The sequence below is a fragment of the Fusarium redolens genome (genome assembly GCF_020744475.1).
Source record: "Fusarium redolens strain MPI-CAGE-AT-0023 chromosome Unknown BKA55scaffold_25, whole genome shotgun sequence".
Classification (NCBI taxonomy): domain Eukaryota; kingdom Fungi; phylum Ascomycota; class Sordariomycetes; order Hypocreales; family Nectriaceae; genus Fusarium; species Fusarium redolens.
In genome coordinates, this window is record NW_025763688.1 from 367,317 (window position 1) to 392,263 (window position 24,947).

The window sequence follows — 24,947 nt, forward strand, 5'->3', positions numbered from 1 at the left end:
ACTCGAGACGGACTGCGCCGCTACCACTGCCATCTTTCAGCCCTGAGACTTAAACTTTTGTAATTGCCGTCTCAAAGCGGGGGTACAAAGAACATACGAAAAGTGCCATGATTAGACACAATATGGCCTAGACGTTTTATTATAAATCATAAGCGTAGTACTTTCTTGAGGCATCCTCAATCATTCAACCAGTTGGTATCTGCGTCTACGGGAGACAAAATTTCATACTATGCATCTGCTAAAAGGTCTAATCATCGGGCTTCTATTTGAACAAGCCCAAGCTCAGGCAGCCACAAATCCGGCATCTGAACCTGTTGCGACAGTTCTACCCTCTGATTCTATATTATTAGAACCTATTCCTCCAGTTTCATCATCATCAGAATTTGTACCAGCCGAGTCTACAACCTCTGAACCTGCTCCGGCAATCTCACCCGCTAGTACTACACTATCTGAACCTTCATTAACTGGATCTACTACAACTGAAGTTACGCCAATAGAATCTTCTACAGCTGCATCTATACCTTCTAATGTTACACCACCTGAGTCTACTCAACCAGAAACTACACCATCTGAACCTTCATTAACTGGATCTACTGCAACTGAAGTTACGCCAATAGAATCTACTACAGCTGCATCTGTACCTTCCGATGTTACACCACCTGAGTCTACTCAACCAGAAACTACACCATCTGAACCTTCATTAACTGGATCTACTGCAACTGAAGTTACGCCAATAGAATCTACTACAGCTGCATCTGTACCTTCCGATGTTACACCACCTGAGTCTACTCAACCAGAAGCTACAACATCTGAACCTATTCTGACAGTTTCGTCCTCTGAAACTACACCATCTAAACCTTCATTAACTGGATCTACTGCAACTGAAGTTACGCCAATAGAATCTACTACAGCTGCATCTATACCTTCCGATGTTACACCACCTGAGTCTACTCAACCAGAAGCTACAACATCTGAACCTATTCTGACAGTTTCGTCCTCTGAAACTACACCATCTGAATCTTCACCAACAGAATCTACAGAACCGACGCCACTTCAATCTACTCAAACACAATCTATACAATCAGAATCTTCACCACCTGAGTCTACTCAACCAGAAGCTACAACATCTGAACCTATTCTGGCAGTTTCGTCCTCTGAAACTACACCATCTGAATCTTCACCAACAGAATCTACTGAACCGACGCCACTTCAATCTACTCAAACACAATCTATACAATCAGAATCTTCACCACCTGAGTCTACTCAACCAGAAGCTACAACATCTGAACCTCTTCTGACAGTTTCGTCCTTTAATACTATCCTACCTAAATCTTCACCAACAGAATTTACAGAACCGACGCTACTTCAATCTACTCAAACACAATCTATACAATCGGAATCTTCATCACCTGAATCTAGTCCATCTCAAACCGCTCCTCTAGTCCCACCTTCTGAAGCTCCATCTTCTGAGTTTATATCCTCTGGCACTACACTACCTGAATCTTCAAGAGGCTCTACTCCAACGGAACCTACACTGCCTGAGTCGACTCAAACAGAATCTATACTATCACAGTCTACGCCAACAGGATCTACACCATTTGAATCTACACAATCTCAACCTGCTCCTCTTCTCCCATCCTCTCAGTCTATACCCTCTAAATTTACATCATCCGAGACTCCAACCCTAGAGACACAAAAGGAGCCCCCCCAGATCACTGAAAGCCAAACTAGTCCTCTTGGAAGTCTCCAGGAGCCGACTAGGGCAGCCAGTGAGGCCATCAGTCCCCCCGATAAAGCGAGACCTGGCACCTCAGGATTTAGGACTGCTTCTAGCCCTGCTTCTAGCCCTACGGGCCAGTCACTAGAATTAGACCTCCAAGGCTCTATACTCGGTCCAAACGCAAGGTTTATCTTAATTGACGGTGAGACAGCAATGCAGGTCCACCTACTAAGTGCTTTGTATTCGCTATAGACTGACACCTGTACTAGTCTGCTAACAGCCCCACCCTTCGGCAGGGCATCCTTCAGTCTCAATATAAACAGACCGTCAAGTATCGCGCCGGGGGAACTCATTAACCTCTTGGCGTCAATCAGGGTTGAATTTAATGGCGCCCCCAAACCACATGCCAGGTCTCTCTTCCGGCGCGAAATGACAGGCTCTCGTCTACAAATGATTCTGGATGAGAAGTCAATCTACGATAAAGAACTTGAGACTACTGGTGGTAAATTCCAAGAGGTGAAGAGTGAAAAGACTACGATTTCTAGCCATCCCAACATCGAGATGGTCCAGAATTCTGGGAGTAAACCTGTGGCTCTTACAGTCCGTGGCCTCTCGCTTGTAAAGGCAGAGAGATCAGCCATCTCAGTGAAAGAGCCAACCATCCCAGCAGAGGAACCAACCATTCCAGCAAAGGAGCCAACTATTCCAGCACAAGAATCAACCGTCCCGGCAGAGAAGCCAACCATCCCAACAGAGGAACCAACCATTCCAGCAAAGGAGCCAACTATTCCAGCACAGGAATCAACCGTCCCGGCAGAGAAGCAAACCATCCCAACAGAGGAACCAACCATTCCGGCGAAGGTAACCCAGACAGAGTCTGCCCAACAAACCACACGCTCTAGTGGGAGTAGTAAAACTGGTGGGATCATGGAGTCTGGGAGTCACGTTTCTATGTCGAATTTGGAGTCTGAAAGTGTTACTGGCACTGGCACAAGCCCTATTCTGCCAACTACGTCCGGACCTGTTGAGATTGTGCCAAATAAGGGAGGACATGATTTTAAAATAAATACAGCGGCAGTGTATATAATACCTCTTATAGTTTTAATTATAGTAGTTTAGTAGCTAAAAGGAATACACTATTACCTTATTATAATCCTTATCATAATTAACAGGAGATATTAACCAAGTGGAATAGCTTAAGTGTTGGGGTCATTGCATCCCAGGGTCAGGCTGCCTAAAGTAAGGATGTTCGGGAGATATCTGACGAGGGAAAGGCAATTATTGGTAGCTTTTTTATTGGAAAGGCGCCTAATGCCATTGGCGACCGCCTGTGTCATAGCCCTGTGAATATCCCGGCGGTAAAGGCTCAAGTAGTACAACCTAAAGAATGGAGTTGTCCTCTATTGCTTGCCCGCCTAGAGAACATGGCTGAAGGGGCTCTAAATAACTAACTCCTTAAAACACACTTCAGGCAGCATGTCAACTACCTACACAATATCCCAAGATAAGCTTTTTAGCTTATCATCTGATCAAATCTCACGCAGACACACCCCCACTCGGGCCACACCCTTGTCAATCTTAAAGGGAGGAGTCGATAAGCAAGGCACGGGAGATGTGGATAGGAATGTGTGTTTGTATTGACTGTGACTAGAAAAGAGTAGTTACATTAGGCATCTTGAAAAGGAGATACCTAGAACCTAGAATGCGAGCAGAAATACCCAGCTCTACTATTCTTCCAGCGTCTGCTATCCTCGCAGAGACTAAACCTGTTCCAATTGGTGTATATACGTGTTTTTGAGAGTATAGGAAAGATACCATCAGAAATAATGGTTATATTCAAGACCAGGCGGCCCTACATTGCCGACGTTACCATTGTCCCAATGGGTGCTGAGTTTTCTCTCTTTCCAGTATGCGTCCGCGCCCTTCATCGGACCAGGCTTCTATTGAAGATCCTTGGAGCCTGATTCTCAACCAGTCATTCGTCTTGTTTGTCCGCTCGATTTCTACACTACTTAGATAGCCACGACTGGGAAAAGACCTCGCCCATGCCCAAACTGAGTGGCAAGAAGTTCCTCACGGACGACTTGAACCTGGCTATCCTCCAAACTTCGTCACGCCGTCTGCAGGACTATCGCTGCCCACACTATTTACTGCTACGGGGATCCCACGGTCAAGCTTCAAGACACATCAGCTGTCACTCCGCTCTCGCTTGCCCCGACTGTCTCAAAGATCAACGACGACGGAACAGACACAAGGCTGACGACAAAGTAGTATTATATACCCTGAAGACCACTGGCATTGTGCTTTTCCAATCCAAGCAGTCCAGTCCGGCGTGAAGCAACAACTCAATTGCTTCGAAGTATGCCCAGAAACTAAGCAGGCTGTCGTCAAAGAGCGCTTTATCGGTCTGGGCGATTAAACTGCCATCCTTGTCGTTCTCACGACACCCAACGCCGTCAAGCAATAACATCTACGCCCAGTTGCAAGGAATATTTATTCACTACATTTATTGATGTGGAAACTTTCCATAGACAACGACAGTAAACCAGAAATGAAAGCCCGATCTGCCAAATTTCTAAGCTTATGTCCATATCTGCATTGTTGTTTGGTCGGGTAAGCAGTCTTTGTGGAAACAGTTTGATCAGGCTGACATCTATTTCTATTTTCGCATAAGCTTTTATTACAAACTTATATCTGACAGGACACAACAGCAGCTGATATACTCACGATCACTGGATCGATGTGGTATTTTTTGTGTTGTAGTAAAATGCGGTCCAGTTAATCAAGAGCATTATCGTTCTATGGCCTATGATGCCTCATGTGCCTTAAGGAAAGCTATAATTCAACGTTAACACCCATGAAGCCGCTTGATCGAATAAACAATAACGATGTAGTGACATGGAAAGTTACCCTGAACTTGTTTACGACGATCGTGAATGACCACAACTAGCATTAGGCAGCAGGCTACTGCCTATGATATTGGAAGGCTGAACACAGGTACAAGAAGCCTCCCTTCGTCGCTTCCTTAGATAGAAAGGAGTAGCGAAAAATTCAATTTCTTCTTTCAACACCCCTGTTGCACATCTCTAAGCCCTGAGAAGGATATGAGATGCTGGTTGGTGTAGAAGTGTAAATATGGCGCATTGCTAGTCTACATTAATGAGTAGGGCGCGGAAGAAAGAACTTTTCGGAACTTCGTTCCTTAAGGCATAAGAACCTCAATTTTATAAAATGCACTCAGGATCCCTGCGCAATCCAACAAAACCAGATCAGTGATCCCAACAGTTACTCCCCTCTGCCGGGGTGTGCAAGCCACTGAAACCCAAGTCTGATTCATCAGCGCCACTCTCCCACCCGGGAGACTTGGACGGTGACGGAATCCAGAAATCATTTAGGTCGTCATTCAGCCCTGCAGTGCTGCCATCAGTCTCTGAAATAACTGATGACCTGTATAGTCCACCTACAGTTGGTTCACTTTCAGCCCTAGAGATATTATTCTGCAATAGGTCCTGCCCGTTGATATCTACCACGGTCTTTTCTTCCACACTATGATCGGGGCTGGCTGTGTGTGCACTATTGTCTTTGGTAGGTTGGTTTTCTCTTGGTATATTCCGGTGTTTACGCACCGCGTCCATGATATTGTGCATGTCCTGCGCTATTATAGTATGGTTGCTGCTGAGAATTTGGGTGGCATAACCCTCCGATCCCCATTTCGTAAGCAGATCGCGGACATTAAAGACCTCGGCCACACTTTGTGCGAGTTTGATCAGCTTTTCATCGTCGTCGGGCAGGCTGTTGTAACGCTAAAGGGCGATGGTAAGGAAAATCCACGAGTGGTGGAAGGCCTCATATACTTTGTATACCAGTTTCCGGACTAGTAAACTCTCTTAGCATGCGCCAGAACTTCTATTCTTGCTTGCGTCTTGGTAAATTGGTCGGAGTCCTTCATGTTGTCCCATTCCCTCCATGTCTTGTATCCGAACCCAGCTGTCGAGATAACACCACCGCCAATACACACGACGCGGGCTGCAGTTAGGGAGAGACCTCCTCCAGGAATGAAGCAGGATGCTACGGCAACGAAAAAGGACAATCCGGTCAATACAGCCCATTTGTTACGTTCATCCCTGTATTCAGCGGTTTCTTTCTCTGCCAACTTGTACAAACTGACCTGTCTGCTCAATGCTGCTCTTCAACGAGTTGACCGCTATATTGATGCTGTCAAGGGACATTTCGCCTTGTTGTTCGCACTGGCCCGAACACTTAGTCAGTTCTCGCACCGATGGTAAAATGAGCTTTGTCTTTACCCAATAAAGTGTCCAGGGTTGATACCAATTCCTCGGTGTTTTGTCGAGGAATTGACTTGCATAATTCATTGCTCTATGCAACTCGCCCTTGTCGAGTTCGGCTAGCCGCAAAAGCCCCTTTGTGAAAACTTGTCAGTGGCGCGAGGCAACAAGGTACTTGTAATGGGACAGAAGGTACAACCTCCTCGAGTAACATGGCAGTTACATTCCCTCCTCTTAGAATGTAAAGGACCATATCGATCCTTCTCGTTGTATCCTGTAGCTCCACAGCCTGTGCATGAGGGCGTTTGACGTATGCCGTGGCATGGTCGTCGGTAGAGGCGATCGTTCTGGGTGGGATAAGCTCCAAGAATCTGCCTAGTCCTTGCACGCATTCTGCGACGGTCACTACAGCTTTCATCCTGGTTTGGTTAGCAAACTACCTATAAATGTAGAGCGATGTTGCAAGATCGTACGGGCCCATAAACCATCTAACTGGATCTCGTGTGAAGAAATTGTTCCTGAGAGTTTGTGGGTCCTTAAAAGTTAGGCTCTCCGTGAGGCTTTTGCCCATGCTGATGATGAACGAACGAACAAAAGCCTGATCGACGTCGTTCTCTGTGCCAACCACGGGCTTGAAGAACACCTCCTGGCCGTTGCGAATGGATTCCAGGGACGTATTGCCGCCAACACGAAAGAGATTGTCACAAAAGGTATCGATAATTTTGCAAACCTCGGGGTCGCCGTCTTGGAAACGTCGACGGAACGTAATCTGCAGGGCATTGTTGAGAAAGAGATTTGACGACTACAAAATTGGTGACTAATCATTGCATCAACTCTCTTCTCTACGTTCGCATGGCGAATTCGTAAATCTATGGATACGAAATCTTTCCGGGCAGTGGCTTCAACACTTTCTCGTTCGCTTGCAGGATCTTGATTTCGTCATTGACGTCGTCGAGGAGACGCGGATGGAGCACCAAGATGCGGAGTTCGAACGATTGCATCTTTGCTGCCTGGCTCAGACGCCGACTCGTCAACCCACTCACTGACTTAGAGAAGGAGAAACGGGATTACGACGTCTTGTATGCGGATTCAAGCACGTTGTGGGCGTAGATAGGATGCAAATTAGGTAGGAAAGGACGCGGTCAGACGTGTAGGATTCGAGGGGGAAGATCAACAGGCATGAGCGGGGTAGAACATATAGTAAATTTATTTATATATATATATAAATAAAAGTAAAAAGTAAATAAATTACACTTTACCCCTATATATCTATTTTAAGATAGAATATTAACTTAAGAATTCCTAATATCCTTAATATTATATCCCTAAACTACATTTCCCTCTCTTCTTACTTAAGTTAAGAACCAGAAGTCCTTAAACCTTAAGATGGATGTAATTAAACTTGCTCTTATGGACCTTGCGCGTCCCATAAGCCCTGTAATTGTTCCAGTTATACTCCTCAACAGTAACCATATCCTTATCAACAGCAGAAACCCAAGCAACATGTCCGGATTTCCCAGCATTCGTCTGAGCAATACAGCCCGGCACAGGCTTATTATCAACTCTCACACCACTCGCCCTAGCGGCCTCATCCCACTCATTCCCATTGCCCCACGCCTTTCCCTTGTACTTGTTGTGGACCTTAGGGAGAAAGGAAATAAATAAATTAATAAGGGAAATATAAGTAAAGCTATTTATACCTATTTATCTTATATTAGGATTAAATATATCTTATTATATTATAAAGCTATATTATTAAAAGCTTTTTTAATTTTTTTTATTTACTTTATTTTAATTTTAATATTATAATTAAAATATATTATACTTATAATACTATAACTAAGTAATTAAAAAAGGTAAAAAGGTTATAATAATAAAAAGAGGTTATTTATAAAAATATAATATATTTATATAAATAGCCTTTTTAATATATAATTTAAAGGTAAAGAGTAATAATAAAAAAAGGATTATATAAAATAATATCTTTTAATACTTCTTAACTATAAGCTAAGTATAAACTACTAGTTAAGTTTAATTAAGATAGGGTCTTTATTATAAGATAGAGAATTAAATAATTAGTTTAATAGTATTAAATATAAAGGAAAAAGAATAAGAATTAATTTTAAAGAAGCCTCTTAAAAAGCATAAGGAAAGTCTTTAGTCCTAAAGGGATATTACACTTTTATACCTTATTACTATAAATATCTATTTAGCCCTACTAACAAGCTTAGACCTCTTACCCTGGAATACTTGCTATAATTATTATATTACTAATAAGCCTGCAGTTAGTTATCTCTTAAAAAAGAAGCTTAAGACTTATTAGCCTATTAATTTAATATTATATTTACTTCTCTTAGTAAAGTATTACTTTCTAATAGCCTTTAATATAATAAGAGATATTAGTAATTATTATTATAATATTTTAAGCTCCTTAATACTTAAGGGATTAAAATTAATATAGAAAGTTATTAATAAGGCTATTATACTTAAAGATACTATTAAGAATTATATTAAAGATTACTATATATATATTAAGAAGTAATATTATTAAAGAAAATATAAAAAATAAATAAGTTTAATAAGAGATTATATTTATAATATATACTTATAAAAGCTATAAGATTAATATATTAAGTTTATTAAAGTAAAAGATAAGGCATAGTAAAGATTATAGCTTGAAAATTTTTAATTATTTATAATATAATAAATAAAGGAAATAAAGACTAAGTAATAAGAAAATAAGGATATTATTATTAATAGTATTATAAAAAAGATATAGTTTAAATAATAGCTTAAATATACTAGAAAGGATATAGAACATGCCTCTTATAACTCCCTAAGAGCCGAGATAACTTTTTAACTTAAAAAAAAGGAGGATTTCTTTATAATCAATACCTAGCTTACCCTGGAAGTCTGTGAGACTAGTTGCGAGGCCAGCTTTACAGTAAAACCCCTCTTAGCAGTAGATTTATTAGGGCTTCTCTATAGCGATAATTCCGTCGATTTTACTCTCACACAACCGCCGGAAGATGCTGCTGAAGATGAAGATATCGATGTATCTGATAAAGAGGATCTCGCGATGCCCTCATTGCCGCCCTGCCTACCTGACGACCAGTCGCCCTTTCTATCAGCACCGTTAACGCCATGCCCGCTTCAACACCACGCCCAATTTCGCGATGCCCTTATAAATCTCATTAAAGAAGAAAGAGCTGCTACAGAAGCCAGTCACAGAATTCAGAAAGAACAGGAAACTCCCTAATTTATATAATAAGGAGTTCTCAATCATGCAGTTGGCTTGCCGCCGCTGTAGTCACAACCCTTAGTCAAATATAGTTAATAGTAAATATATTATCACAAGAAGCTTCAAATTTATAATTCCAGCGAATTTCCCATTTTCGACGCCGTTGAAGGTGGTGAAATATCGAAAATACCGCAACACGCACCAAACATCGGGCCCCCGCGTTGTCTCACACTTTTGTGCCCAACTAAGCTTGCTTTGGCACCCCCCGGCAGCTCGAGCCAACAGGTAGTATTTAAATTAGCGGAAAGTTTTTTCACATTACCAGACGCTAAATAAGCACTGCCACTAGCCAAGATATCTTTCAAAGAGGGGCAATACTTGTGACAGTTATATTCCAGACAGGTAAACTAGTTTGTACTAGATGTCGTGTTGCAGATGGCATAAGGCGTAATATTAAGTAGAGTAAAGTGTTACGTCTCTAAGTACTAGATTTAATGTGTATTAGGCTTAAAAACAGAGTATAGTATAATATAAAGCTAAAGATTGCTAATACATATAACTTTAATTTAATATTGAAATGAGGGTCTGTATAATTGGATAAGCAGACCTCCTATAGTGGATCTGCCCCAACAGCTTAAATAGTTTATCTGCGCCTCTCCTTTGTAATGAAAATCAAGGCTCTTTAAATTTCTGTGCCCCAATTGCTGTGCATAACATTCTACACCATCAATATCAACACCAATGCCGATAATAGCCTGCCATGAAACTGCTCACACTACCTCCCGAAGTGATAGTACTCATCACTTCCTATATGCTGTGCGAAAACAGCGCACAAAACGAGAAAGACCTCGCTAGGCTTGCCAATACCTGCCATCAACTTCATAGAGTGGTTAATCCTATTCTCTACCGTCATAACTGCAGCTTCTCAGGAAGCTCAGCCTTGCTATGGGCTGTTGAAAGGGACATTCCAGAGGTCGTAGCTAATGCCTGCGATGCAGGCACCGACCTTGAACGTTGCTATGGGATGCCGCTGTTACGCTGTGCCGCAGGCAAGGGACATGTACGTGTCATTCGGGAATTGTTACAACGATGCAGACTTCGTTTCTTTGACACTAAAACTGCGGTTACTGTTGCACTCGAGAACGATCTCGCAGAAGTGATACAGGTACTTGTCGACAATGGCCTAGACCCTTCAAAACCAATTGATAGCATGCTCAAGACATATTTGCACCAGGCTTCTGAGTTGGGTGCTGTCAAATCTGTTGCTGTCATGTTAAAGGCTGGCGCCAATGTCTCAGCTCGCCATCATATCGACGGAACGCCGTTGTACTTCGCTGCGATTAAAGGCAAGGTTGAGGTGATTAAGTTACTTATGGAACGTGGCGCAGACGCAGGCCGCCTTGGTGTCGAAGACTATTCGCCGCTTGCAGAAGCTGTACGAAGAAATCAGCCGCTCGCCATAGAAGCAATACTACAGAGCAGCAGAAATACAGGCATGACCAAGAGCAAAGTAATACCCGCATCTTTGTTCTATGCGGCTGCAGCATCTGGCTCGCCTACTCTAATAAAACTGCTTATTGAGCATGGTGCCAACCCGAATATTGCACCAGATGGGCGGTTCCCCCTCACAGTGGCTGCCGAGTGTGGTAACGTCGAGATGGTTAAGGTTCTGCTAGAGTGCGGAGTTGATATTGATGCTCAATATGAAGGGGACGACACCCCATTGCACATGGCTATGAAGGGCAATCACCCTGAAACAATCATGGTGCTCATTGAGGCTGGAGCAAACGTCTCCTCGGCTGATAGGAGCGGCCTTCAACCGTTACACATGGTGCCGCAGTGTGACAAATCTGCAGAGATCATCGATTCTCTATTGGCGAAGGGGGCTGACTTATCTGCTGTTAGCAATGACGGATTAACGATTCTCCAAAGCAGTGCAGAGGTCAGCAACTTCGATGTGGTCCGTCTTCTTCTTGAACGGGGCGCACATCCCAAGCTATCCACTGATCGGACACTGCTGCTAGCATCCCATCATGGTCAAGAGTGGATCGTTGAGCATCTCCTAAACTGTGTTTGTGATTTGGAGATGACAGACAACGATGGATGCACTCCACTACTCGCCGCAGCACAGTTTGGCTCCCTCAAAGTGGTCCGTATGCTCCTTATAAAAGGTGCCAATATCAAGGCTACCAACAAATCGGGATGCGGGTCAGCCTTATTAGCGGCTATTGGCTCGCACGCCGATATCATATGTGAGCTTCTTGGTACCGGCAACGTTGATCTGGACCAGCAAGACTTGGACGGTCGAACAGCTCTCTTTTATGCCATCATGCTTGGCCATCAATCTGTTGTCGAAGCACTCCTCACACACCATTCCCCTCCTGCACTCAACACCAAAGATAGGTATGGGGCGACACCATTCATCATGGCCGCACGAAATGGTCATCTGGCTCTCATAGAACATCTTCTTCCATTTGTCAACCAGTGGGACGTACTGCATGATAGAGATGATTGGGGCCAAGATGCTCTGTACTGGGCTGCGGTGTGCAAGAACCCGCAAGTCAAGAATCGCCTCGAATCTTATGCTCGAGATTTGGGCATGGATGCGCGGTCTTATGTTAGCACGCCTATTCATCCCCATGCCCTATTTACAAGCCAGACTTGCTATTGCGACGTGTGTGGGAGATGTACAATACACGGCATGCGGGGGCGAGCCCAACAATGTCGTCACTGTGTCTGCGCTGCCGGAGGCCAGTTTCTCATTTGCTCGTCTTGCTCTAGAGCGGGCGCAAAGTGCAGGGACGCCAGTCATATATGGGACCTTTATGAATGCGGGAATGGGGATATGTCTGCGTATGGTTCGGACTCTGGGTCCGCCTCTGAGCCTGAGGAAGAGCCGTATGATAGTGATGGTGCCGATAGAGAGCAAAATTAAGCGTTTTCAAAATCTTAGCAGCTTGTTTACTTGTTTTTTCTATAATATGATATAGAGGTATTTTTAGTAGTAGGAGACCGAGGATAGTGTAAAGATTTCAGTTATAATTAAAATCGTTAGAATAACAACTTTTTTAGTTAATATTAACCTTTATAATATATAATAATTAAATTAAGTATTAATATAGTTAATAAGCTTATAACCTAGATAAGTATATAACTTAATATACTGTGTATACCTAGAAATACATATCCTATAGTATGTAAAGTTATAAATAAATAAATAAATATCTAATTAAAATATTTTTTATAATAGTATACTTAACTTTATTAAATAACACTTTTTAAAGATTTTTAGGTATTTTCCCACATATAGAAAATATTAAAATACAGTGTATTTTATAATATAAATAAAGTTTAAAGTATATAGCTATATAAAAGGTATTATTAAAGTTTAAGAAAAATACTATAACTTATAATAAGACTTATATATAAGCTATTAAGAATATAGCAATTTTAGACTTTATTTAAAATTTTAAACAATTCTTTAAAAACTAGGTTTAAAGTAAAAATATAACTAAGTTATATACTTATATAGGTTATAAGCTTATTAACTATATTATATTCTTATATATTATTTACTTTAACTCTTAATTACTTCTACTAATATTAATTAAATCTCTATTATCTTAATATCTATTTATAACAGTCTGTAGCTATAACCCTAATATGTATATAAACTTATAACCTCTATTAGCAAGCAGAGTAATAGGAGTACTAGTAAGCGGCGCTTTAGTTACTGCAAGCATTTATAAGCCTAATAAATTGGCTTGGTTTTATCTGGATTCCCGTAAGTTTTAGAGAAAGCTACTATCAGGAGTTCGACTTCATCCACAGCGGGAATTACCATACCTACCCTGCTTAATTTACCTATGACCAAAAACTTGCCGAGTGGCAGAGCATTTGCTTTTATATTGGATTCTGGCTTTATAAGAGTTGGTTGCTTGTCTTCTAGATATTTTGACACCGTCGGGCTGTGCCTCCTTGTCCACAATACTTCAACCGATTCACTCTACGACCATGCCGATTGAAGAGTTCAGTTTAGAGTTTGAGTTGGACGAAGATCTGTCCACGCCGGTTGGAGCGACCAGCGAAGACACATGCCACCTCATATATGCGACGATGAAGCAGCCAGCTTTCCCGTTGTAAGCGAGATCAGTAGGCTTGTGAAGGGCAATTTCAAGGGTCAAGACGCCCTATAACATTTAGGTGACAGCAATGAGACTTGGTGGTGGGTGCAAAAGTCCAAGGCGCAGACTTTGCTTGATATCTGAAGGGCGCGACTAAAGATCCCCTCGACAATGATGAAACATTTATTTCCATCTGCGCGGGCGCTGCTGACAAGAGAAGCGGATCTGCAAGCTCGGATCTGGAGCCTGCCCCTAGAAATCCGCCTTGGACTTCGGCTGGGGTTGAACAAGATGAAGGAGTAGATCCGAAGTACTCGAGAACTAGGCAGCGTCAATCTATCGTTCTAGTCAACTGGGTGGTGCACGACCAATACATCTTTATTACGTTAGCCAAAGTCGGCGGAGATGCTCCACTGGTTGAACGACTCGATCTGAGTTATGATGACTTTGAGAAATGGTGCCAGATTCACCTCGGGCTTCGAACAGCGCGGCACCCGCGACTTGATGGAGAGGATTCCCCGAGGGATTTAGATAAACTTCTCGAGCATATCGAAACCTTCGCTGCACCTGGAGATCTCCTCGTCTTCTCTCCGTCACAAGCCGGACTACTCTCTCGTAACGAAGGAGTTAATAAATTCTAACTAATAAGAACTAATTAAACTGTCACCGATTCCATAGTGGCCCAAGCCACAAACGGTCTGGACCTTGCCATGCTGGAGTACTTACGTGAGATAATAGCCTAGGAATTCCTTTTAACCAATTAGGTAGGCAATAGATGTCAGTAGGCAACAGATCTGGCTAGCATTGTGTCGCACTAAGACTTAGCTAGGCTAATAAGCGGCTATCGGCACTTGATATAGAAGCCTTAACACCCTCAATTGAACCATTCATTCATCTGTTAATTTCAGGGCTGAATCCGCTGTAGCGCTTACCACTTTGACGTAGAGCATCAATGATTAGGTCGCAATACAGAATAGTGAAGAAACTGGGGATAGCTGCCCAATCTTGGCTACTCGTAATAAATCTGAAGACGTTATGACCGTGGACAGCTTCGATCTGTAACACTGATATTGTTTATTACTTGTTTGTGCTGTACAGATATTTGTGCGTTCTTCTCCCTTCAGTGACTCTAGGGCCAAGCCACCCTTCCTGAGGCCCCTTTTAATAATAGGCCTGAGTACAGGCATTGCTATCCTCCAGCAGTACATTAGTTAGACGATGGCGCCTGACCATACCACTCTGCACGACATGCGCAGTCATGAGGTATATGAACCCCGCATCAGCCTGTCAAGGCTACCATTTCACTTCTTGCCATGATCTCTATTCATGCCGCGACTAATACTCGACGAGTCGTTGCCCTGAGTCGCAGAGTCTCCATAGCCCTTTTATTCGAACGCCATCCTCCCCAATACCAACAACCCCCAAGAAGATTGTTTTGCTCATATGTCAGCATCTAATTTGTCGTCTGCGGAGGCACCGCTGGGAGGTAATGGGCCACCCTTGCCTGCGGGCTGGGTGGCAAACTGGAGCCCAGAGCACAATGCATGGTTAGTTGCAGCAAGCTACATACCATCAAATGTTTCGAAAGTGTTGCTCACTCTTGTTGTCTAGGTACTATGTCTTTCCTGCTACTGGAGCTACTCAATGGGCGCTTCCAGTCTACCCACCTAGGCAACAACAATACCAGACTCTTCAAGATCGCAATGCCCCTACGATTGAGAATCCTACAAATACCACGGAAGTGGGGGTGGATAACCAACCCCTTGGAGATGGAGACCGCGGCCTGGGAAAGACTGCATTTGCTATGGGTGGAGGCTTTCTGGCTGGCTCTTCATTTCGCAACAAATTCGAGAAGCATCACGAAAGCCATGGCCAACAAGACGGTTTAGGTAAAGTGGCCCAGTCTATTGCAATCGCTGGCGCTGGTGCCGTTGGAGCCAAGATAATGGGTCTTTTTGGAAACAAGCAGCAGCAGCAGCAACCAGCGGTACAAACGGCAACGCACACGCATACGCAGACGCACTTCTATCCGGTCTATGTACCTGGACCCCAGGTATCGCCATCGCCATCATATTATGGGCAACATCCGCCAGGCAACTCCAGCTATGCTCACAATCCCAGCGGTGAGACAGTTGGCGTAGCTCCTGGCTTACAGAGCTTTGGCTCGCCACATCAGACGGGCGCTACGCCTGTGCCTCTTCAAAGCCCAAGTTCTATAGGTGCGTTTCAGCTCCAGAGTGGTCCACCACTGCACATATATGGTGCTGTATTCGCAGACAAGGACGTCACGCAAATAGTTCGAAGCCTCGTGACTCCACAACAAACTCTGCAAATTAAAGGAGATTCACTGGTTGAACAATTTGGGGACCCATGGCCTGAGGTGGAAAGAAAGATGTTTAACGTGTTGTATTCATACGGAGATCGACCTATGGAGGTTCTTGCCGCTGAGTAAGTCAAGTCTCATTTGATGGCTACAGCGTTCTGGGGTTAACCTGTTTGATGTAAAGCACGACCACGTCTAATATCGAAATCAAACATGAGGCTATATCCAAAAAGCGAATGGAATTCTGCCAAGCTCCACCCTCGCGAATCATTGCCGGGGTGTGGGGATACGAGAATGCATTAACGTAAGTGTCAGCTCGCTTCGACACATTTCTAGTTGCGCGGGTGACTGACAACATTGCACAGAAGGGCGAGGATAGAACAGTTGGAGAAAGAAGGTGAATTGGATGGTACGGGAGACACTCTTGGAGCAGGTGGGTTCTGGGGTTGGGAGCCAAAGACGTTGGTGTGCTATTATAGGACAAACACAGGGGATGTTGGGATCGCATATTGTAGAGATGGAGGGACAATCCGCCTCCCCTGGAACCCGCTAGCTAAATGGACTTAGCAAGTGGAAGAGGGAAAGGGGATTAATAATCACTGGTACTCTTCTTATTATAGGGCTTGAGTTTGAAGATATTATTCCAGATCAACGTCTTTCATAGTTAGCCCTCGGATGCCTCATCCTAGACCTAGCCCCGCCCTAGGATTCCCCCCCCCCGCCCAGTGATAGCTGAACTTACAGCAGCAGTACCTTAGGTCTAGGAAGACATGGCCTCTCTTATGCTTGAGTTGCACCCCCCAGAATCACCGTATACCACGCAAACAACCATAGTGGATAATGAAGATAATATACATGTTTTATAGCCTCCACTTGCTGGAAATTCTACACAGCGAACACGTAATGAAGAGGCCAAACCTACTAAAGAAAGGAGAGAAGGATATTAATTACTGTTTTAAAAGTAAGATATGCTTATCTTGTGCGGCTTATTATTGTACGGCCTTGATTTTGATTGGGATCTTCCCGATGCAGTGATTGGCTGGGTTCCATCGGAGGAGGACGACAACCTGTACTTGAAAGATTGCAAGAAAACTTCCCGACGCAAAGCCCCCAGTCGGTTAGACATAAGTGTAGCAGCTCTGGTTCTACTAGAGAGACTTTGGCAGCGCAATGCTATCGGTGCATCTGCAGAGGGAGGTGCTATTATTATAGAGCCCTATAATAGGTTATTGGATTTAAAGCGGCAACCGGTATTGGAAAGTCTGGCTGACGCCACGTGGTATACTAGTGGATATTTTTAAACGCGCGACCTTTTGTTTTACGTCCTAAAGAAGCTTGTGGGTAGTATAGTCTTGTTTCCTGAGCCATGTTACTATCTGAGGTTTCTCTTGTCAGGAAAGACTTATGATGAGAGTCTGTACTGTATTGGCTGGGTAAACGACTGCCAAGACTCCGGCCATTTACCTGGGGACTCTCCAAGGCCAAGATCCAGTGAACTAAAATTATGCTCCAAAAGTCTGTAAACGCTGCCCCGCCAACAGGGTTATCCACCACATAAATGCAAACTGGTCTAACTTCTTCAATTATATATAACTTCGATAAAATATATCGCAAAAGAACGGGATTTTGTCTATTATATACGCCAGGCGCTAAAGTAACCAAGAGCTAAGTAAGGTAGCTAGAGCTCTTATCGTTTAAGCTATAGAGGGCAGGAGGTTATACCGAGATATCGCAGAGGAGGCAGGATATTCAGCCGCTGCAGTCTTCAAGATCTTTTAATACTAGAAAACTTACTAAACCTTAGATAAAAAACGTTATTCTAGATGTCCTAGGAAACTTATAGTTTAGCAGATTTAGTATATATTAATAACTCTTAAATATAACTACAGGATTATATATAAATTGCTAGTTAATTATCTAGATAGCTAAATCTTATAAATAATAATATGCCAAGTTATCTGACTTTATTATAGTTATAAATAGAGGGCTATATAATAGATACTGCTATCTAGAGAAACTGCTTATTAGCGGCTTTCTTAATATTAAGCTTGGAAGGAAGATATTGAAGAATTGCTAGAGGTATATCGTTTTGAAGTTCGCAGATAGATGCCGGTCGGGAATCTCTTATTTAACTTTCGGCACCTTTAGACCATTTTTAGCAATAAATCATTAGTTTAATTATAACCTAATTATAAATAAGGTTAGGTATTTTAAAAGCCTTATAAGAAGTTTATAAAAGAATTAGTTAATATAATAGTTTATAGAAAGTTATAATTATTAATTATAGTTTAGGGAGCTATCTAAAGAGGCAGTAAGTCTAATATTATTATTATAATCTGCAATCAGACTGCATAAAGGAAAGGATATACTTCTATAAGTTATATATAGGCTTTAGAAGAAGGTTTATTTCCTATTTAGACTAGGTTTTGCCATTTTTAATAAGATAATACTTATATATATATATTAGAAGCTATAATAAACTGGCTATTAGAAAACGGCATTTCCTAGATTAATTGGCCTGCTTATAGTCCTAATCTTAACCTAATTAAGCATATTTAGAAGCAATTAAAGTTAAACATTCGCAAGATGTTTCCTTAATTAAATCTCTTAAAAAATAATAAAGTTAATAAGGCAAAGTTAATTAAATGTATTAAGTTAGTATAGGCAGTAATTATACTAGAGCAGATTAACTATCTGATTGACTTACTTCCCTGCCGACTTAATGCTTATATTTGCGCAAGGGGGTAGTATATAAAATATTAAAGAGAAAAATCAGGGCTTTAAAATAATATAACTTTTATTATTATTAGAATTTAATTAAATTAATTATATTTATGTAAAGTTATCGCGGTTGAAGTAGTTGAGTTGCTATAAGGTGGGGTGTTTACAGACTTTTGGAGCATAATTTTAACTCCCTTAATAGGGAACCTTCGTTTTGCCCTGCAGTTAGCTTCTTTCTCCAGACTAGCTCCTCCGCCAGGCTGATCTGTGGGGTCTACCTAGGATTCGGTAACTTTGGCCCCAGTCTCCGTACGAGAGAGAACCTGGGGAAGTCTACCTTGCCCATACTGTTGCTTTATTACCCTGCTTAATGGTGTCACAGTACTTCTTCTCCTTGGTGTGCTTTATTTCACAGTTAAGGGGTACATTATCCTGGTCGTGCTTTACTTGTAGAATCTGTTAATAGCGTGCCTATATAATAAAGGCTGTGTAGCTCTGCTGAAATATCCAGCTATCAACATATGTTCTTCCTTCGGACTTTCTGTATACAGTCTTACCCTCAAAGCACTCTTCAATCGAAATGGCCGTCAAAAGCAACTCAACAGATCTCGTCGACGAGAAGATCAAAGACAGGCAGTACATTGACACTGTTCACAATCAACCCGATCATAGCTATATCTCGCCGGAGGATATCCAGGGACGTTCCCCCTTGCTACGCGGTCTCAGCAAGGAGCAAATAGACACACTTAATAAGCGCGTACTCAGAAAGATTGTCTGGCGCCTGTTACCGATTGTTAATCTAATGTACTTAATGAAGTATGTTACTATATCTTCTTCAGTCTATCAAATGGAGCCTAACGTTATAGTTACCTTGACCGAATGTATGTCTCCAACGCCCGCCTTTCCGGGTTCCAGAGTGATCTCAACATGTCTGATACCACATGGAATGCCGGAATATCGACATTCTACATTGGCTACAGCCTATTTATAAGAACCTTTTAATCAATACAGCCTTTTTTAAATTTAAAACATAAAGGCTTAAGGGCCTAGAACGGAAATTACTTAGCAGGATATAGTTAAATAGGAGGTAAAGGGAGTTCCTTAAGGCCCTTTACAATAGCTTATATACTAAATAGCTTAAGGATATTTAATAGCAGGCTAAGGAGGTACTAAACAAAACTAAGAACTTATAATATATAAACTAGGCTAATTATAGTCTTAGACTATAAGAGTATAAAGATAAGGGGGATAGTATATTATAATATCTAGGATAATAGTAAGATACTTATAAGGTTTTATAGAAGAAAATATATTAAGATTTATATAAGTTTAATTACCTAAAGTTAATAACCTAAAGGTATAACTTTAGCAGTAAAAGAGAATTAATTAAGTTATATAATATAATATAAGATATATTATATAACTAAATAAGTAAATTAGGTATAATATTAGCAAATTGTTAATATAAACAGGGGCCTTATAATTAGGTAAAAGACTTAATAAGGAACCCTAAAGATAAGGAATAAAATAAATAAAGAAGGCATAAACTAATAAAGGCCTAAATATAATATAAAGATTAGGTTAGAAGTAAACTTAATCCGGCAACCTTACTATCTTCTATAGCCTATTAATTAAATACTATATTTTATAATTATATTTAATATAAGTATAAATTACTTTTAGGCTTTAATTAATTATTTATATTTAGGCCTTTAGTAATTATATTTATATAAAAACTATATCTTAAGCTTTACTTATTACTTAATATAAGTATAAGCCTAGTATTTATTAATAAGTAATATATTATAATTAATTAATAGTTAATTAGTTATTTCTTTAATAAATTATACTTAAAAGGGAAATCCTTATAAATCTAAGTTAAATTTAAATTAAATTATACTTTCTCCTTTTAAATTAAATAATTTTTATGTTTTTAAAACCTTACTAAGTTATAATTAAATATTATTATAAGAATAATATAACTTCTTATGATTACCTTAATAAGTATAAGTAATTAATTAAAGCTTTAGTTTTATATTATTTTAAAGGGCCTGAAATATAAGTAGTGTTTAGCCTTTTATATTATAATTAAATATCTTTTTTAATTAAACATTATTTATTAAAAAGTAAGGTACTAAGTTAAGGGATGTTTTATATATAAGCTTATTTAATATATTAGCTTATTATATATATTATATAAAATTATATTATATAGAAAAATACAAAAGTAATAATACAATAAAATATTTAAATATAAGAATAAGCTATTAAATATTTAATTACATCTTTATAGTTTTTATTTTTAATATCTTAATACATTTAATTAATATATTTTCTAAATATTACTTATTACTAATATTTATTACCTTATAATATAATATATAATATTAGTTTATTTAAGAAATTTAAAAAGCCTAAAGAAGTAAATAAGAGAAAATATAGCTATTATATAAAAAAGGAAGTAAAAATATATAAAGGCATATATATTAGCTACTTTCTTAAAGGGTTTAATATAATAGTTAAATAGTTAAATAGAGGGGTTAGGCAGGCAATGTATTAAGATGCCAAGGGTAATAAAGATAATTAAGATAATATTATAAAGTAGTTTAAAAAGACTTATATAAGTCTTTAATATCCTTTTTTTTAAGGGCTTATTATTTATTTTACTTATTAAGGTAAAGGCATTAACTATAAGGATATTAATATATATTAATATATAAATAAGATACTAAGGCAATAACTAGAGTATATACTATAAGTTAAGATATATAAAAGATATAATATAATTAAGGATATAAATAGTAAAAAGGGCAATAATAATTAGACTTATTATGCTAGGTTAGTTATTAAAGAAACTTTTTTAAAAGGCCTGCTTAGACTTAATAAAAATCTAATCTTTAATAAGTGTGCTGGTAAATGTTTAGTATATTAGATAGCTAGTTAAAATAAGGATATAGAGCTAGATTAAGCCAAAAGCCATAAAGGAAGTAATATAATTATATTAAGTACCCTTGGGTTTATTTCTAAGGGCAAGGATAAACTATAAGCCTAGGAATATAATATTTTAAAGGTAAAAAGTAATACTAAAGAAAAGACTTTATAAAACAATATCTTCTAATACTCTTAACTATAAGCTAAGTATAAATAGCTAGCTAGGTTTAATTAAAATAGGGTCTGTATTATAAGATAGAGAATTAAATAATTAGTTTAATAATATTAAATATAAAGGAAAAGAATATAAAATTATATATATAGAAGAAAAAGTATAAAACGCTAAAGTCCTTAAGGGAATTTATTTCTTTATATTTATTAGTATAGATATCTATTTAACCCTATTAATAAAGCTTAAACTACTTATCCTAAAATGCTTGCTATAATTATTATAAGATAAATATATTTAATTAAGATATTAATAATATATATAGCTATATTACTAAATAGCTAATTATAGTATTTAAATAAGATTTATAATATATTAATAAGCTATATTATAATAATTATAATAAATTAATAAGATATTAATAAGAATTAATTAAATAAAATATTAAAAAAGTTATAAATAAACTAAATATATAAAAAGAACTATTAAATAATATTATAATTAAATTAATATATTTCTCTAAAGTATATTAATAAATAAAAAGAAATAAAAAAGAATTTATTAAGCTAATAATTTTACTAACTAATAAACTTAATAATACCCCCTAGTATATTAATCTTTCCTTTTAAGGCCTTTATATAACTTAAATACTATTTTTAATTAGCCTTAGTAATTAGCTTAAAATAAAAATCTTTAATCCTTAGCTAGGAATATATTCTTTTTAAAAATATATATATTATTAATACTTTTCTTGCCTAGCTATTTAGAAAGTATATAATTACTATAAAAGTATTATTTTAAGAAGCAACCTATAATAGTATAAAACTAATAGGCTAAGAAGTCTGTTAGTAAAATACTAATATATCTAAAACCACTTTTTAGCATTTTATTAAAAATATTTAAGATTTTATACTTAAAATTTTAAACTATAATAAATAAATTAAGGAGCATTTTACCTCCTTTACTTTGTATAATATAGATCTTACTATAAGTATTACCTAAATCCCTATTATTATACAACACTTCCTATAAGGATAAAAGGATATAAGGGCCAGGCTTAGGTTTAGTATTAATAAGGATAATAACTTTAGGATTTAAAATATAACTAAAGGCATTAAATAGCTAGTAATATAAGTTAATTTTCTTATTATTCTTCTGCTTAAGATAGAAAAGAAACTGCATAGGAGGAAGGCTATATTATAGTTTATTATATACTAATTAAATAAGCTAGTAAGTAAGTATAATAAAGATTTAACTAGTATACTTAAAAATATAAGTAACTATTTCCTTATTATTAATATCCTTTTAAATAATAGCTGCTGCTGTCGCATTATCCAGCTCTCGCCGACATCAAACTCATCAAAGGTCGAGTCGGGGCAACCGTGGGCAAAGTCCGGAACAGACAGGACTTCACTGTGCCCGGCTTCGACATCATACTCGGGCCCGGGGTACTCAGAAGCGGGTGAGACAGGAGGCAGACTCTGATGTTCTGAGGGATAGTGCCCGAAGCCGCCATGTCCAAAGCTTCCGGACTCATAGCTGCCATGACCGAGACTTCCTTGGCCACCATAGCTACTGTTTCTAAGGCTTTCGTTGCTTGAGTTATGCAACAGGTTGTGGCTGGATTCATTTTGATCAAGGACTGGGTGTTGTCCGCCGGGAGGATGTGAACGAGACAATTCCTCGAATTCGGATTAGTAAGAGTGGCTCGTAGGTTTTCGGAACCCGCCGCCATTTTCGTCGGACTCGCGAAAGTGGTACTGGAAAGGGGATTAGTTGGCGTTACGATTATGGAATGAATTGAGTTGGTGTGCGGCTGAACGTACTGCTTGACCTGCCGGTAGATCTTGCATCTCGTGCGCTGGAACATAGGTTTGGCTATGCTCGTTAAAGACCATTGGGTGGTGGGTGATGCGGTCAGATTAAAGTAAAAAGAGAACGAAAAAAAAGAAGAGGGACAGAAGAACCCTGAACCAAACCCTGGCGAATGATGATGATGCAGCCGTACGTTCTCCGTCCTATAATGAAATGATATTGAGACTGAAACGAGAGGGAGGACACTGTAGATATGAATATAGAGAAGCAAAGGAGAAGGAAAGATCACGGGGGAGTCATTCGGCAAATCTGGGGCCATATAAACCCGTACTTCAAGGACCTGGTGGTGCACGCTTGGGAGAGGAGACACGCAGGCAACTCGTAGCACATCACTCCACAATACACGAAAGAATAAGCAAAGTGGACTGGGGTTTTCGATCCATCTAGTTATTATCGACCTCTACCGCGTAACAGGTGATCTCATAATTCACCAGTCTTAAGACCTATGGTTGGCCTGCTGTTCCCCAAAACCGACGCCGGCAGGGATTCAGTCAGCCATCAGTTCTGACTGTACTGTGTGAGGGACTTAAGTGGACTCTATTCTTAGCTGCTCCACGTATACTAAGTACTATATTAGCAGTGAGACAGAGCTTCGTATATTGCAATTACCGCTTCGTGTACCCTGCTCTACCAAGTACTATACCTCTTATCTGCCTAGGGTGCCAAGCATTCAAGGGCAGCGGGCGTCGGAGTGGCTGAGACCCCACTAACGGGCTGTTGCATTAACCCGGCGTTAACTTTAGGTCCACGTTAGACAAATATTCAGTCTATTTTTAGTATAGATAACACTATTTTTACGCTTGTTGCTAACGAAGAGGTTTGTGCTCAATTTGCTTGATAAATCCATTATGTTAGAGTAGGTCAGGGTCTAATCTTCTAAAAGATGTATGTAATTGTTTCCCTCCCTCTACCAGATACAATGTGAGTTTTCTGTTAGAGATCAAATTAAACCTGCAATTTGAAGGTATATTGTTTTACTCTACCAAAGAGGTCCTGTACAATGCTTAAAAGCTTTGATAATCTCAAAATAATTCCATCAAACACGGGCAAACAGGCCAAAATAGCCAAGTCTGCTGTTTACTTTGACCCGCTTATTATTATCAAATATAAGACCACCATCCTATAGGACTTGTCATACACGATGTGGAAGATGACGAATTTCAAGAGGGCCTAGCCTATGCCCTGTCTACCTTAATGTTGATCTTGTCGCTCTCCATTTTTGAGCCTCGATAGTCTCGAGAACCAGTGATATTCAGGGCCGTCCTTTCTCGCTGGGCGACTCTAAGGACCTCTGGATGGAATATTCTCCTGTTAGCTATGCAAGTGAGGGCATTACAACCAAGGGCTGCCAGTTAGATGAGGATATAACCGTTAAGCTAATCGTATTCCTTTATATTAATAATATAGTTTATAGCATTATATTATTCTTAAAGAGCCTTATAGCTTCCTTAGGTTTAGAGGGTTGCTCTATATAATGCTATAAGTTACAGTATAACTATAGCTCCGTTAATGTAATTATTGATGTAGGTTTAGTCTGGATGACATTGGTAAAAGACT

The 24,947-nt window shown here is 39.5% G+C and overlaps 9 protein-coding genes across 9 annotated transcripts; 7 read left to right on the forward strand and 2 right to left on the reverse strand.

Moving 5' to 3' along the window:
• Positions 1–481: 481 nt before the first annotated feature.
• BKA55DRAFT_472283 (uncharacterized protein) lies at positions 482–895 on the forward strand (the record flags this gene model as incomplete). Its single annotated transcript, XM_046186148.1, has 1 exon — positions 482–895. A coding segment is annotated over one exon (414 nt), but the record flags the coding sequence as incomplete, so codon positions are not given.
• Positions 896–1,699: 804 nt separating this feature from the next.
• Positions 1,700–2,365, forward strand: BKA55DRAFT_462876 (uncharacterized protein; the record flags this gene model as incomplete). The annotated part of the gene is made up of 2 exons (XM_046186101.1): positions 1,700–1,892; positions 2,001–2,365. Coding segments are annotated over 2 exons (558 nt in total), but the record flags the coding sequence as incomplete, so codon positions are not given.
• Positions 2,366–5,385: 3,020 nt separating this feature from the next.
• Positions 5,386–6,006, forward strand: BKA55DRAFT_545804 (uncharacterized protein; the record flags this gene model as incomplete). The annotated part of the gene is made up of 2 exons (XM_046190849.1): positions 5,386–5,536; positions 5,612–6,006. The coding sequence occupies 2 exons, from the start codon at positions 5,386–5,388 to the stop codon at positions 6,004–6,006; spliced, it is 546 nt and encodes a 181-aa protein (XP_046042619.1).
• A 91-nt stretch (positions 6,007–6,097) lies between these two features.
• On the reverse strand, positions 6,098–7,007 carry BKA55DRAFT_545805 (uncharacterized protein; the record flags this gene model as incomplete). The annotated part of the gene is made up of 3 exons (XM_046190850.1): positions 6,098–6,425; positions 6,480–6,775; positions 6,915–7,007. 3 exons carry the CDS (start codon positions 7,005–7,007, stop codon positions 6,098–6,100), a joined length of 717 nt encoding a protein of 238 aa, XP_046042620.1.
• A 1,898-nt stretch (positions 7,008–8,905) lies between these two features.
• On the forward strand, positions 8,906–9,265 carry BKA55DRAFT_527121 (uncharacterized protein; the record flags this gene model as incomplete). Its single annotated transcript, XM_046188901.1, has 1 exon — positions 8,906–9,265. A coding segment is annotated over one exon (360 nt), but the record flags the coding sequence as incomplete, so codon positions are not given.
• A 667-nt stretch (positions 9,266–9,932) lies between these two features.
• BKA55DRAFT_584271 (ankyrin repeat-containing domain protein) lies at positions 9,933–12,276 on the forward strand. The gene has a single exon (XM_046194298.1). The coding sequence runs from the start codon at positions 10,008–10,010 to the stop codon at positions 12,180–12,182; it is 2,175 nt and encodes a 724-aa protein (XP_046042622.1). The 5' UTR covers positions 9,933–10,007; the 3' UTR covers positions 12,183–12,276.
• A 2,538-nt stretch (positions 12,277–14,814) lies between these two features.
• On the forward strand, positions 14,815–15,823 carry BKA55DRAFT_527211 (uncharacterized protein; the record flags this gene model as incomplete). Its single annotated transcript, XM_046188911.1, has 2 exons — positions 14,815–14,918; positions 14,983–15,823. The coding sequence occupies 2 exons, from the start codon at positions 14,815–14,817 to the stop codon at positions 15,821–15,823; spliced, it is 945 nt and encodes a 314-aa protein (XP_046042623.1).
• Positions 15,824–18,995: 3,172 nt separating this feature from the next.
• On the forward strand, positions 18,996–19,417 carry BKA55DRAFT_697049 (uncharacterized protein; the record flags this gene model as incomplete). The annotated part of the gene is made up of 2 exons (XM_046200330.1): positions 18,996–19,231; positions 19,282–19,417. 2 exons carry the CDS (start codon positions 18,996–18,998, stop codon positions 19,415–19,417), a joined length of 372 nt encoding a protein of 123 aa, XP_046042624.1.
• Positions 19,418–22,808: 3,391 nt separating this feature from the next.
• On the reverse strand, positions 22,809–23,544 carry BKA55DRAFT_716850 (uncharacterized protein; the record flags this gene model as incomplete). Its single annotated transcript, XM_046200911.1, has 2 exons — positions 22,809–23,275; positions 23,342–23,544. Coding segments are annotated over 2 exons (633 nt in total), but the record flags the coding sequence as incomplete, so codon positions are not given.
• Positions 23,545–24,947: the final 1,403 nt, after the last annotated feature.

Coding starts and splice junctions, on each gene's coding strand:
- BKA55DRAFT_584271 (XM_046194298.1), top strand. CDS start 10,008: ATGAAACTGCTCACACTACCTCCCGAAGTGATAGTACTCATCACTTCC.